General features: G+C 38.7%; 1 protein-coding gene across 1 annotated transcript in view; it reads right to left on the bottom strand.

Annotated features, from left to right (window-relative positions):
* gab3 (GRB2 associated binding protein 3) overlaps positions 1 to 10,448 on the bottom strand; it is a 29,080-nt gene extending 18,632 nt beyond the window's left edge. Inside the window, exon 1 of the mRNA XM_064350365.1 lies at positions 9,990 to 10,448. Coding sequence (XP_064206435.1) covers positions 9,990 to 10,061 — 72 coding nt within the window. The 5' untranslated portion in view covers positions 10,062 to 10,448. The remainder of the gene's footprint in view (positions 1 to 9,989) is intronic.
* Positions 10,449 to 16,019: the final 5,571 nt, after the last annotated feature.

Here is a 16,019-nt window from a genome sequence, read left to right as displayed (position 1 = left end):
AAAAAGCTCTTGAGACAACTGGACATGCAATTACAGTACTGCAAAGTTTTTTCTTTTAAGCTTTACTGGTGTAAATAAAAGGGATTATTTTCAACCAATCTGCAAAGCAGTCGCAGTGAAAAATAAATGGAAGTGCTCCTTTGAAAAAAATACTTCTCTTTTCTTTCTTGGCTCCTCCCCTGTCAACCATACCCAAGTAATAGTAACACTGCAGGTCAAGCATATGTTCTTCTCTGACTTCCTCACCTATGAACCAGTGGCTATTTACACTGTATAGCTCAAACAATACAGCAGGACAGAACAAGCACTGTTGTTAAATTTCAAACTGCAATGCAGGGTATGTACATTTATTAACATCTATCAGTTTTTATTTACATGATCCCCAAGGATGTCATTTGCATGCTCCCTATCGCATGCAAAGTTGCATCACCTTAACACAAGCAGCTCTGTTTCTTCATTTATCATGCAAATGGGTGTTTTCAATGCGTTTGGTTCCAAAGTTCAGTGAATATCCTCCCTGTAGATCATATATACAAAAAAAAATGTTTTTCTGACTTTTGGCATGCTTATTGTGAGGAACTAACAATAGCGTTTCCCAGAAGTGTATAAAAGAGGAAGTTCATTGTATGTGGTAGTTTATGTGTGAAATGAGTAACTTGTTTCTTTTGAACTGAACAGAATGATTCAATGTAAAAAATGTGTACATTCTATATAATATATATATCCATATTAACTCTTGTGTTCAGTTTGAGTCAGATAGACCCTATTTAAACATTTATGAAAAGTGGAATGACACTTTTGAAAGATGTATTTCATAACTAATGACTAAACCAGTGCAAACGTGGTTATTATTTTGTTTCTATTTGTTGTTCATTGTCTGTATATTCTTTATGCTTTTTCAGCCATGTGGTGTCCCTCTGAATATAAAAGATGAAAAATAATTGAGAATACCAGTGCAAAACCATAAATATCAATTATCTACTGCATGAAAACCTTTTACATTTAAACTAATTCAGATGTTTCACAGATGCTGTATACATGATTTAACCTTTCAGGCCTTCATTATAGTGGATTAACATAAATAAAATCTTCATCACACAAATGAATGACACTTTCATTCTTATATTTGATCTATTTGATCTATATTTGAGGTAAATGGCAACCGTTGACCACATATACTGTTTGTATTGTTTGGAATTGAGATAAATGGGAATTGAGAAATCATGTTGTATATCAAGTATTTTCGCGTGAATTTTACTTCCTTATTTCTTTAAAACCCAAACAATGTTCTGCAAACAGTTCTGCAGGTGCTAATATAACAGAACATAAGGGTTAAATACTGACTTCCACTTCACTACCAGTTATTTGCATTCACTTCAAATGCACAAGTAAAATGAGAATTTTCAACTACAGCCAAAGTGGTTAAAAGTGGGGCTGTTTCTGTTTCACCCTTCAAGGTGTTAACCACAGTCCAAGACATGCATTTTATTTTTAGTCTCCCACAGGCCTGTGATATAGTATTCTATGTGAGGGGATTGTTTAATTTTCACTTACAAATCCATCAAATATGAGACAAGATGGAAGCTTCATACAGATGCTCAGAACTTCAAACCAGAATCATTCTGTTTACTTTGGACTGCATAAATAGGAATACAGGTTCACTTATACAAGCTCGACAGCAGTCGTGCACTGCAGCGAGACAGCAGTCAGTCTTCATGGACACAACACAGTGCGCTTCTATCTTCAGGCTCAAAATTTAGCATCCAGGTGTGCTCATGTATAATTTACCTCCAAGTCGGCACGGACATGAAAGGATGAACAATATCAGCCATGAAATATAAAAGGGCTGCGTGAAAAACATACAGACCAGACATCAGTCATTCAGAGAGAATCCGACCTTTAGGCAAAATGAAATAAGCATAGGGAAATGCCCCTCAACCACCATCTTGCTGTTTCCAAGGTGATAAAAGTTTTTTTAGTTGTAAACTGGAGTAAAAAGAAAATGATTTTGTAATTGTATATTACAAGCTGTTGGTACTCTGTGGTGAAGCACAAAACACCAGAATTTATATTAAGCAGGTGTTGTACATCTTGACTTCACTGAAAAAAGCTAGCATTGGAGATTTGTCTAAAACAAAAAAAAAAACTGGCTAATGCTAACGCAGTTGAATGTGTTCAGCAAATTCAAAAATTACACCATTAATTTAAATTCTCTCTCTGGCACACACACCTACAATGTCTTCAACTAGTGGTGTGGGGCGGATGGGTGGGGGGTGAGGGGGTTGTGGTTGTGGATGTGCGTGAGAGTGGGTGTGTGTATTGGGATGTTTGCCATCTGCTGGATGAACATAATATAGTCTTACCCATTCATTTCCTATGGCGGTCATTTTAGACCCAGAACACCACGTGTGACAAAGTTGACTAAACCACCCAAAATTCAATGAAAGTGGTGATCAGCAATTTTATATGTTCAAATGCCTAGTGTGGAGGAAAACATAATGTCTTGAGGCAATCAGATGAAAAACACAATATTTATTATTTAGGAAAGTTGTAAATCGGTCAGATTTGACCCGAACACTAGAGGAAGTTTAAATTGACCATCACTTTTAAACATTTTACAAAACATAAACATTAACTTAAACCTACATAAGAATGATAAAAAAATACATTAGAATACAAACAGTGGTCACTGCACCTATTAGCAGTGTTTTTTTATTTTTATTTTTTTAATGCACATAGTAGTTTATATAGCTATTAATACCATGCAATAGTTTTCCAAAGCTGGCCAAAAAACTTTGCCAGGGAACAAAACTGCACTACATCTAACCTGTGAAATCTAACCTATTCTTCATTTGATTATCACTAGTGTTATAAAACAGAATATGGAAATAGGGTTTGCATACACCTTCATACATCACACACGTTGCTGTGAATGTGACAGCAGGCTAATCCCCTTGTGTCAGTGCAGGGTGAACAAAAGTAACAACAACGACAACAACAACAACAACAACAAAAAACATTGAAAATAGGTTTGAATGAAATCGCCCAATATAATTCTGAGGTTACATGGAATTGTAGGATATAGCTGAGCATGTCAAATCCGGATACTTCAGTGCATTCTGAGGATGTAACCTTCCTGCTCTATAGGGCCTGTAATTCAGAACATGTCCAATGCAATAAGTAATAATAAACTTTTATAACCCACTGAAAAATGAAAGAAAACATATGGCATCCATCTCTTCCTCAGAATTAGCCCACACCCAAACATTACATATTTGCAGTTCTCTTTTTTATCCACATCTATGAACATTGTTTTCTTTTGGATATGAAATGGCCAGTCATGCACATAGGTCTGCCTGCAACATGCTTTGTCACTTCAGGAGAGCGCAGACAAGTCCTCCAACATGTATGTATAGCCCACAGTCACATTACAGTCTACTAGCTGAGCCATACAGTCACTGTGCAGTCCACCAGCTGAGCTGCACAGTCACTCTGCAGTCCACCAGTTGAACTGCACAGCCATCCTGCTGTCACTGCACAGTCCACCAGTGGAGCGGCACAGTCACCCTGCAGGCACTGTGCTCCATACTCAGCTTGTGCAGGCAGACATCTGCACAGGTGACTGTGCAGAGTATTTAAAAGTGTGCCCAGCAGGAGTCATTCAGTATAGGCTAAGAAAAATAACATCCAGATTGGCAGCATTTGCTCATATTAATAGAATATACCTGGATAAATAAAATTGTCCTTTATCTTCCAGTAAAATACAGAAAAAATAGAAAGTTATATGATAATCAAATTTATAATCTTAATTAAAATGATAGGAATGTACTCAATGACTGTTCTCTGCCCCTGAATCAACACAAAAGAGGAAAAATACTGGGAAATGAAATAAGATACATTAGAATTCTCAATTATGTAGGTATGAACTAATACATGCAGAAAGTAATGATTATTTCTTGTTCAACACAAATGCAAATGATTCCTTACATTACATTACACCAGAAACAGAAATTGTTCCAAAATATTGCATTAATTGTCAAATTGTGTTACAATTTATATAGCCAGTACTATAAATACACTGGAATTAATAGGGTTAATGTTGGTTTTTTTGTGCACAGTGAGAGACAGGTAACATCTCTAGGGTATGCCAGTGAAAACACTACACTGAACAGTATTAAGGATAAAGTAATTACTTCCCCACTGTTAGTATGTTGAGCAGTACTGTTAATGCTAGCAAACTACAATGCAAACATAATTGTTGTGGAAATATTAGATCAATATTTTCAGTGATTATCCTATTTTATGCCTGGATTGACTATATTGTTCTTTGGCATGGTGCTTTGACTGTTAACAGGCTTTATTCATGCTGTATATGTTTCAGATTACCTTAGGCATGATAGCTTTTAACAGAACACTAGTCAGGGCTTACATGACTATTTTTATTTAGTGATTTATGGAAATTACGTTAATTTATTCATGAGAAAATGTGTCTTACAGAACTGTATGTACAGTGACACACAGGATTACTAGACATTGGTTAGACACCACTGACTCATTACTTCCATAGATTTTGTGATGTTAGGTCCTGGCCGCTATGATATTGAAAACATTCACTCACTGTCTGTAAATATTTATATAAATAAAGACAAATTAGTGGGAGGCTGTTAGCCTGCTAGACCAAATGACTGAGCTCTATGCCACAGTGTAGTACAGAGGTTAGGAACCTGGTTTGGTAAATCAAAGGTTGCAAGGTTAGTTTCAAGGTCAAACACTGCATTTGTAGTCTAGTTTTGTTTAAGCAAGCGAATTCTTTCTGCAAATATTCAGCTGTGTAAATAGATAGAAATCTTTAAATGGCAAGCTGTGTAAGTTGCTCTTGATAACGCTGTCTGCTAAATGTCTAAAATGAAATGTCATGGAAACGAGCCTATGCAGGTTCTCACACAAGCTCTCATTCAAGAACCTCCATGACATCAACATCACTGCCACCATAACATTATCGTCCTATGTCTATAGTGTACTACAAATGTGTTTCATCAAGGCAATTTAAAAATACAAAACAAAAAAACAACTTTAAAACAGGCCTCCGGCTTGGAATGCCCAGTCACGCTCATTGCAAACTCTGGCAGGGCACATCATTTTATTTGATAACAGGCCCATTCATGCATTAGTGCATTAGAAAAGTGCCTTAACAGGGTGAGCTACCCAACAGCCCCTTGTGAAGGTAATTTTAATAGGCCTCACAGTGCACGCCATGAAACATGAGATAACACAAACAGATAAACATTATCACTATCAACAGAAAACGAAAATGCCCTAATGGTTGTTTCTGAAAATTCCTTGATGTTCACAAGCATAATTAAGGGCCCTTACATATAAATGCTATTTCAAAGGAAAAGATCCTTCATCTTTGAAAATTATGAGTCACAACACACACACACATACACACAGTAGGACAGACAAACAAAAAGAGCAAGGTTTGTTCAACTTGTCCAGGGCTTTTCAGAAACTGCCTTCCTAGCTTGAACCCAGTAGAGATGGTGTGGGCTTGAAAGGAGCAGTTTATGCTTGAAAACCTACCAATTTATCTGAAATAAAGCAGTTCTGCAAAGAATAGTGGGCTAAAAATCCTCTGTAGCGACGTGAAGGACTGATATCAAATTGTAAGGACTGGGTGCCATTTTGAATCAACAACTCACACTGAAGTCACAATCCCATGATCACGGTTGGAGAAATGGGTCACACGGTGACTAAGTAATTCCAGTACTACATGTAGATGCCTATTCTAGAACATTCTAGAACATATTAATCGCTTTCTTTGCTGCTCAACAGGAGAGACATGCACAAGGCACTGTCTCTAAGGGCACAGGACTAAAGAGAACAAAGGCTTGCCTGTAAAAAAAGAGACCACACTGTGTCTCTGAGGTTATAGCCATAACTAGTGGTTCTAACTCTAAACAAACGTTTTTACGCAAGAAAGCTGAAGTAACTGCATCCACACAGGATCAGTTTATTTACTAACTTTACATGTCGCTATCGTTCTGGAACATAGCAACAAGTAAACACACGTAATTTACATACAATTTCAGTTTCTATAATTTTATGTGTAAAATCAGTCTCGTTTTTCAATTTCTGTTTTCAAAATGAATACTGAATAACCATTCATTTCTGTTTTTAAATTTCTGTTCCTGAAATGGAAAATGTTTGGCCAAAAAGTACATGGATCCTCCCTCACACTTCTTTGGCCAGGAATGGAAAGTGAATAGAAGTACTCCTCTCCTTGCAGCAGAGGGAAGTCAGGTGATGTTCATCTGAAAAACTGGAGCCACTGTCAGACTTCTGTGCCTCTCCTTTTAAGTGAGAAGAGAAAGACAGTGTGCTGTGAAAAGACTGGCACATATTAGGCTTTTCCAAAAAGTCTAAAAGGGATATATTTAAGTGCCTACATCAGAAAGAGAGGACAGCTTTTGGTCTTTAGGGACGATAGTGGTGCTCATATCAGAGGAAGAATCACTGTGTCTCTGAGCACCATTAGCTTCTCTCTTCCACCAGTTCATATCAGCTTGAGCTTGCGCAAGATCTTGCTCAATTTTGTGCAGCTGCCTCTCAGTGTGGCTGAGGTGGTGCTCTGCCCTTCTCTCACACTTTTGTATGTCGCTTTGATAAAAGCGTCTGCCAAATAAATGTAATGTAATGCATCGTGTGTTAGAGCACAATATTTCTTCCTATGTACAGCTAGTTCCTGTTGACATGCTATCAAATTTAATCTTGTGGACTGTAACTCCTTTAGATGGTGCAAAGTCACATGCTGATGGGTCATAGCTTTAGTGGTGGCTCTGAGCTCCTTTTGGAGAACCTGGTTCTCCATTGCTAAGCTACTATTAGACTTTGACTTTTTGTAGCTCAACTGCCTACTGATTGCTTTTAAAAGTAGCAATGCTAACTTGCCTAAAGAGACTCAAAGTTAGGTAGAAGAGTAACTTCTGATGGTCTAAGGACTTAAGTTGAGGATCACGTTCCTCATTAATTAGGACGGAAGTTTCATGGCAACAATCACTGTAGCTGCACTAATTTAAGGCATCCAGGTAGTCTCAAGCTGTGGCCCATGTGGAGACGAAATCGCTCCATGTTAATGTGGTCCACTGTGCTCGCTGTAATAAAGATACTGTTAATTATGTTAGTTAACTAGAGGATGCCCGTCCATCCATCCATTATCTATACCTGCTTATCCTGGTCAGGGTCACGGGGGGTGCTAGAGCCTATCCCAGCATGCATTGGGCAAAAGGCAGAAATACTGTACACCATGGATAGGTTGCTAATGGATCACAGGGAAAATTCACTCAAATACTCATACCTATGGGCAACTGGAGTACCTTGAGGAGACGCACGTGGACATGGGGAGAACATGCAAACCCCACACAGAAAGGCTCCGACCAGGCTTTGAACCAAGAACCTTATTTCGAAGAGGCAACAGTAATACCCACTGCACCACCATGCTGCCACGAGAGGATGTATTCGTAGAAATCATCCAATGTTCCGCAGTGATACAGAGTAATTAAATATTTAGCAATACCTAATAGCAAAACTATTAGAAAACATCATTCACACAGTACTTAAGTACTCACCGAAGGAAAACACACAACTGCATTGCAAAGGTAGCTACAATATTATGGCATTGATTAGGTTACAATTACACTAGATGCAGTGTGACCACAGCAACTTCTCAGGACACACAGACGAGTGACAAATTAAAGGAAAGTCCTGAATAATTGAGTGGAGAAACACAGCGAATGCAGATGCTTCCATACAGGTGTACTGAATGATACAATCAAGTCATTGACATCCAATGCGGGGATGAACATGCAAACTACTCCCTTTCATGGGGAGAACATGCAAACTCCACACAGAAAGGCCCAGACTGGATTAAAACCAAGGACCTTCTTGCTGTATATATAAGGAGTTGGTCTTGTAAACTAAAGGTCATGGGTTTGATTCCCAGGTAGGACACTGCCGTTGTACCCAAGGTACTTACAGTACCGTGCAAAAAGTCTTAGGCACCCTAGTTTTTAAAAATATAATATATAGTATATATTTGGTCTTAGATGTTTATTTTTTGTTTTTTGCATTAGTGTGTCAATAGAAAAGAGCAAATTTGAGATTTCCAAACATGAATTTTCAAAAAAATGAAATTTTACAGATACGTTTTCGTATTTTGTTAAATAAAGTAATATTTTAAGTAATAGACTACTTTTCAGATAAAAACTTGATCAAGGGTCTCTGGGATTACCTGGAGAGCCAGAAGCAAGCGAAACAGCCAAAATCTGCAGAAGAACTGTGGCAAGTTCTCCAAAATGCTTGGAACAACCTACTAGCTTGGAACAACCTACTAGATTTTCTTGCCGGACAGTGTACCTAAGAGAATTGATGTAGTTTTAAAGGCGAAGGGTGGTCACATCAAACATTGATTTTATTTAGTTTTTAACTATTTACTGCTCTTTATATTATTTTTTGATATTTATAACCTTTCATTTCATTATTTTTGAAAGCATCTTAGCTGTACAGCATTTTTTTTTACAGGTGCCTAAGACTTTTGCACAGTACTGTAACCTGCATTGATTCAGTATATATCTGGCTCAGACCTGGGTCAAATACATATTTGTTTTGGATTCAATTACTTTTCTTTGCTCTATTGACTTGCCTGGTGTAATTGAGCCTGCCAATATGAATAGAAAGCAGGGTTTGCACTTTTTGACAGTATTTCATTGGTTCCAATACACCAGACAAGATCAGTAAAGTGTAGAAAAGCATTTGAATCCAAAACAAATACGTATTTGACCCAGGTCTGATCCAGCTGTATAAACGGATGCAATGTAAATGCTATGTAAAAAGTTGTGTAAGTCGCTCTGGATACGATACTTAGCTTGAGCACTTTTTTTATTCTTATAAGAGACTGAGGGGGAAAAGCCATACCCTTCCTGCTGTCTGTATTCTCGTGTACTACGCCACCCCACTCTGACCTATGACCCATGTTCCATCCAAAAGAGAAAAAAATAAAAAAATACTGTCCCCTCAAAAGCACACTTAATGCCCACTTCCCAAACCACCCCTGCTCCCCCCCGCCCCCCCGACCATTTGAGCTACTCCACTCTTCAGAGGAAATACTAACAGCCGTCATCACTGCGGCTCATCATTTCTGCCTGCCGGGTCATTTCTGAGCAGCCTGGCCGTGATAGTGCTTCCTATGTTTTGCAACACACGCCCAAATTTCACAGAATAACAGGCTGACAGTTACAGCACATGTCCCAGCGTGAGGGGCCCCCTCTCTCCCCTGCTCAACAGCCTGAACATACTGTACAGTACCAACACAACCCTCAACAAGGAACAACAACAACTTGCAGTATGACCACACCAGATCGACACATCCTATTTTTTAGTTTCACTTGTAGGACATTGCAACCTTAAAATATCACAGACTTCATAATAACCCGGTGACACGAATTGGGTTAATGAAAACAGCAGCAACTACTGAGGATAGGAAAGAAGTCATTTATATTCTTGCCCGATGATCAGAACTGTAACATTGTGTATGTACTTGACACTGCATCCCCGCAATGCCCTGAGGTACGCAGTGAAGGCATTATGCAAGCTACTGCACTATTTGCCCAGAATATAAATAAAGCAGAAGACAGACAGATTAGCCTTCACCTGCATGCTTATTTCTAAACAGAAACTGGTTGTGCTGTAGCATGGCAGAGCACTGCTGTGGAGCTGATAGCACAGAGCTCTGCACACATTATTTGGTGCAGGAACTACTACTGTTTCTACTAGTACTGTTACTACTGCTACTACAGCTACTGCTAGCTACTACTACTCCTACATTCTGGGAAGATTGCATCACACTGAAACATCATGTATTTTCACTCCCCGCCAAAAAAAAAACTACTAATAATAAAAACAAAAAAAAACATCCCCATTGTTTCAGTACTCACATATCTCTTCAGCTTCTTCTCAGGGGGAGATTTGATGAGCCAGCCGGTGCATACAACATCCCCTGTACTCATCTTGTTGGCTGAGTGCCGGAGCAGCTAGAATCCAGTGCGCCTGCTCTACTGTTTCTAATGTGAATGCTGGGAAACTGACAGGCAGCGGTCAATTTCTGTGTTCCAGCGCACGGCCGTGCCAAAGGAGGAAGTCAAGGCATTGATCACACTGTCAGCGAAGAAAAGAGAGAGGGAGGGAGAGACAGACTGAGAGAGAGAGAGAGAGAGAGAGAAAGAGAGAGAGAGAGAGATTCCCCCTCCTACTAATTAAAACACAATGCACTTGTACAGTGAGCATATGACCGAGATGTTTTATAAACAGCAACGTGTGCGGATGAGCCATGGCCAAAAGCTGCTGTGAAAGGACTTTTGTGAACCATCTGTCACTTAAGCCATGTGCGGCTGCTCTGTACTCAACAATTCCCGATGACTGCCTGCCTTTTTGGTTTCTTTTAAAAACAGACAAATTATTTCCAGAAAAAACAACAGCTACAGCAAGAGAAAAGAAAAATAGTGAGTAATCAGTGTTCCAGAAAGGTAGTGACCTCAAAGAAGCATGGAGAAATTCATCACAAGATGTGTTGCACAAGACTGTCTGCGCTTAGTGGTTACTTCAAAATATAGAGCTAAAAGTAAAGAGAAGTCATGGTGGATAGTAAAAGAAAAACAAAATGTTAAATAGGCCAATACATACTGTAAGTTGTTGATGTAAAAATAATTTCTCAGTATGGAGCTCACTATTGGAATTGACAGACAACAATATTTTAAAATATTTTATATGTATTAATATTTTTACACACATTGTAATGAAAACTTTGACCCATTGAATGATAATAGTATTCAGAAATGCATCTATGTGATATAATATCAAAACATCAATTTTGATATGTTTAATTTTACATAAGCTTGGAACTGTCATGTGTGCAGGGTTTTCAATGTCTGAATGTCTAAATATACAATTCAGATGTATACTGTTAGAAATATCTGATATAGGCTAATAATTGTGATTCAGTATAATACAATACCCAACTGCTGTACACGTTTTGTCCTGTAGACTTTAGAAGTTAAATTGTGGCACTTGCCCTGTTTATTTTTTAGAGTTACACACTGTTTCGATGCTGTGGTCACTGTGTTCTCCCATAAACCTTTGTACCACGGAATCACTTCTGCTCTTCTGTTTTTGTTAAGTCACTGTTGTGAGGGAGACCTGTTCTGTGTTGTTATCCGCAGGGTGGAAATTCGTTTTTTGGTGTTGCGCACCCTAAGCTACACTAGTTATCCAAATCTAAAGTATGTTTCTCCTACTTTAAAATCTTAAACACAGGATTTTTCTGCATACAGAATCACACGTGTGACAAATATTCAAGTATTTCAATTTGTTTTTATAACATCAATTGAATTGCAATGTGTTACAACATTGCATGTTTTCTAGGCCTTCCAATTACTAAATGTCTGAGTATTTCAGTTTAAATCGGTCACACAAAGTGTGTGCATGGCTTGGGAAACCTAGCCAAACCACAGAAATGAGAATCAGGTTCAGACTGGTACAAGATTTCTCCAGAACGATATACAACATTTAAAGAGCCATGCGGTAAACATGCAGTGAACTGGTGTAAAAGTACACACCCTCCTGAAAGACAAAAATGAAACGCAAAAATGAATTGCAAAAATGAAAAAAAAAAAAAAAAAGATTAAATAAATAACACAACTGTCGCCTCTAATTATCTGCTGAGTGTCTTGAGCCTGTCAAAGCACAGCAGGTGCAGTGGCCGCCCTCATCTAAGTAGCGCTGCAAATCAAGGGCAGAATGAGCAGAAGACTTTTTGTTTTGACCTCCTGTTGTTTGTACCAGCTGATTTGTCAGGGTAATCGCTCCAGGGCAGACCAAATTGGCTAAAGCTCATCCTAGATTTAATGCACTACACTGGACTCAATGGAGCCAGACCACCACTGCCTTGTCCTGTCCTCTCAATTATCTCCAAATGATTTACAGACTGTGGTATGCTTTAACTTGTTTAATTTAGAAGAAACACCATTATTTCCCAGAGCCATTATGCTGCTGTACAAATGCAAACTGCACTAACTACAATTCTAGTCAAAATTTAGTTGTGACTGAAAATGGATATCTGTTTTATTTTGTGAAAAGTGTCTGGTTCAAATTGTGCTTCATTTGAGAGAAAACGGGCTATTAAAATGACATAACTACAAAATACACCTCAAAAACAAGGCAAACTGCAGTAAGTATAGTTCCTGCCTTTGTTTCCCCATAGCTTTTGGCTGCAGTCACTGTTGCCAACTTGACGACTTTCTCATTAGATGAAGTGAATTTCCAGTCCCCTTTTAGCGATTGTATTTCAAAAAAGAGCCTAGGAACAAATCTAGTGACTTTTTGAGCAGACATCAGCTGCTCTTCTTCCCGTGCAAGACCTCCTTACTGTGAGCTCGCAATCACGGTTGATGGCACCACAGTGACTGCCTCTCACTCTGCCAAGAGCTTGGGGGTGGTCCTGGATGACCAACTGGACCTCAAGGAGCTTGTACAGAAAGAAGCTCTGCAGCTTCTTTCTGTACAACATCAGAAGGATTCAACCATACCTGACGACGCACTCCACCCAGCTGCTCGTCCAGGCTACGGTGACCTCTCGCCTTGATTACTGCAACTCTCTCCTTGCAAGCCTGCCAGCTTGTGCCATACAGCCACTACAGATGATTCAGAATGCCGCTGCCCGACTCATCTACAACCTTCCCAAATTCTCCCACGTCAATAGCTGTACAAAATAAGTATTGTACCTTACTGAACCTGTGTGTAGCAGTGGTCTTTGGTCTCATAAATAGGTTGGTAAATGATAAATAGGAAATTCCCACAGCTTATAACAAAACCTACAATGTTTCCCACAACTTATAACAAAACCTAACATGCCCTGTACTACTGTAGCATGTCCATGGTAGTAAGTAATCAAACTGAACTTAAATCACTTGTAAACATTTCTTTCCTCTGGTTAGCCATGCTTGCCTTTAGCTAGCTACACTTAAAATTTGGTTAACCAACCCTTTTCCTTCCATGGCACACTTTCCAAATTTAAAGAATCTTATGGCACACCACTCTCAAAAGCGAGCAATGTACTGACACTGATGTGACCTGTCAACAGTAGGCGTTAATGTTCTTTTGTGGGTTCAATTAAGTGATATGCCTTTTAATTACATTCACTTTAGCTAATGGTATTTGTTCATTTAAGTTTTTTTTTTTAAATTTGATTTTTCAAGCGGCACACCTCGCCTGAGGCACAGGCTTGCCTAACAATTGAGAAATGCTGACCTACCCACTCCCATTGGCTTGAGTGCTTGTAAACGCCATATCCTCTCAAACCTCATGGTAATCCAAATGGCCTCTTTGTTTTCATGGGACATCTTTCTCTGTGCACCATGCAGCTAATCCAATCACAGCAAAAATTAATAAATAAATAAATAAATAAATAAATATCAACACCCACACAGGCGTATAGCAGCTAGCTATAAGTTCATCAATCAGCTTATACAATTGTAGTAAATAGAAATAAAAGTAAAAATCTATTAGCTACCTAAGCTACACTAGCAGGCAGCTAGCAAGATAGTTTAGTTAGTTAGCTAAGCCAGTGAGACAAGAGTGTACTGGTAGCTGTCTCAGCTGCTGCAAAGGCAGAGCACCTCATCTGTCTCTTTATATCAGAATGGGCATCGTACCGTAGTGCAGTGTCATTACTGCACTTTGCCTGTGCATTACCTACAGCTATTTAAAGTCAGAGCACAGCGGCTGCATTAGTCTGAGCATGGCTATTGAATGTTTGAATTTTTGTGACCAGGGGTGAGGAGCGTACAGCTAAAAGTGGGCAGCACAGGTGGTAAATGGGCTGGATTACGCTGAATATATTATCAGTGGGTGTGTTAAAGCTGGACTCACTCATAGCCAATCAAATTACCTTTTTTCAGTCCCTTTAAGAGTGGGGCGCAAAGTACCATTGGGTACTGTCAAGTCCTGCCGTCTAGCACTGTCCACACATCGATTTTGTATTGATATCGCTAAAAAAAGTATAGTATCACTTTAATAATGCATTTGTTTCATAAGGTAATGTATAATTTCGAAAGCTAAGTTTGCCAATCATTTGTGGTGTTTTAGACCTATTATGCTGTATAGGATATTTAAGTGCAGTGATGGCCATCAGAACGTCTAAAATGTTAGGCTAGATAAAGAATTTGTGTCCTGTCGTAGGATATTATAATGAAAGGCAGGCCACCATATACTGAAATGACCCATAGAGTAACTAGCTTATTTGTATATTTTACGTCGCTTTGGATAAAAGCGTCTGCCAAATAAATGTAATGTAATGTAATGAAATAGTGTGAGATGTAAGTACTGTATCTTTGGTCTCATAAATAGGTTGATAAATGATAAATAGGAAATTCCCACAGCTTATAACAAAACCTACAATGTTTCCCACAACGTATAACAAAACCTAACATGCCCTGTACTACTGTAGCATGTCCATGGTAGTAAGTAATCAAACTGAACTCAAATCACTTGTAAACATTGCTTTCCTCTGGTTAGCCATGCTTGCCTTTAGCTAGCTACACTTAGAATTTGGTTAACAAACCGTTTTCCTTCCATGGCACACTTTCAAAATTTAAAGAATCTTATGGATATTTAAGTGCAGTGATGGCCATCAGAAAGTCTAAAATGTTAGGCTAGATAAAAAATTTGTGTCCTGTCATAGGATATTATAATGAAAGGCAGACCACCATATACTGAAATGACCCATAGAGAAACTAGCTTATTTGTATATTTTACGTTGCTTTGGATAAAAGCATCTGCCAAATAAATGTAATGTAATGTAATGAAATAGTGTGAGATGTAAGTACTGTATCTTTGGTCTCATAAATAGGTTGATAAATGATAAATAGGAAATTAGAGAAACTAGCTTATTTGTATATTTAAATGATAAATAGGACCCATAGAGAAACTAGCTTATTTGTATATTTAAATGACCACATAGACAACTGTTAACAAATGATTTCACCTAATGCATTGATATTATACTCAAACATTTTGACTAAACAATCATTCAGTGTACATTTGAACAAAGTCATGTGTGCATAAACAAAATTATCATTCTTCTCATTACAGACAGGTGTAAGAAAAAACTGAAAACAGTAACCCCGTGACCACAGTGTAGTACAAGAACAGCCATTAACAATTTAATACATATTAAACATCAGCAAAAAAAATACAGGAATCCATCCATCCATTCATTATCTTTACCCGCTTATCCTGGGCAGAGTCGCGGAGGGTGCTGCAGCCTATGCCAGTGTCCATTGGACGAGAGGCAGGAATACACCCTGGACAGGCCACCAATCTACCGCAGGGCACACACACACCATTCACTCACACACTCAAACATATATGGCAATTTAGAGTCTCCAATTAGCCTACCTGCATGTCTTTTGGACTGTGGGAGGAAACCGGAGTACCTGCAGGAAAACCCCATGCACACAGGGAGAACATGCACACTCCACAGAGAAAGGCCCAAGCCGAGATTTGAACCCACAACCTTCTTGTTGAGAGTTCTGCCCACTGCACCATCGTGCCACTCATAAATACAGGAATTAAAATAATAATCAAAATTATAACAAAGAAAAAAGACAATGAAGAACAAATGCTAAGCATGTATCTTCCTGCTTGTGGGATTTATATCAAAGTCAAATTGGACATCATATGATTCACAAAAACCTCTGATTGGCTTTTCATTGGACATACCTCAAACTGGAAAGGGTTACAAAGTCATTTCTCAGGCTCTGGGACTCCACCGTACCACAGTGAGAGCCATTATCTCCAAATGGAAAACACTTGAGTTGGAAGAGTGATGAATCTTCCCAGGAGAGGCTGTCCTGCCAAAATTTCTTCAAGGGCACAGGAACAATTAATCCTGGAAGCCACAAAACATCCCA

Source organism: Anguilla rostrata, chromosome 9, assembly GCF_018555375.3.
Source record: "Anguilla rostrata isolate EN2019 chromosome 9, ASM1855537v3, whole genome shotgun sequence".
NCBI lineage: Eukaryota > Metazoa > Chordata > Actinopteri > Anguilliformes > Anguillidae > Anguilla > Anguilla rostrata.
The sequence above is the reverse complement of the archived record's forward strand: the minus strand, read 5'-3'. Positions and strand labels throughout refer to the sequence as shown.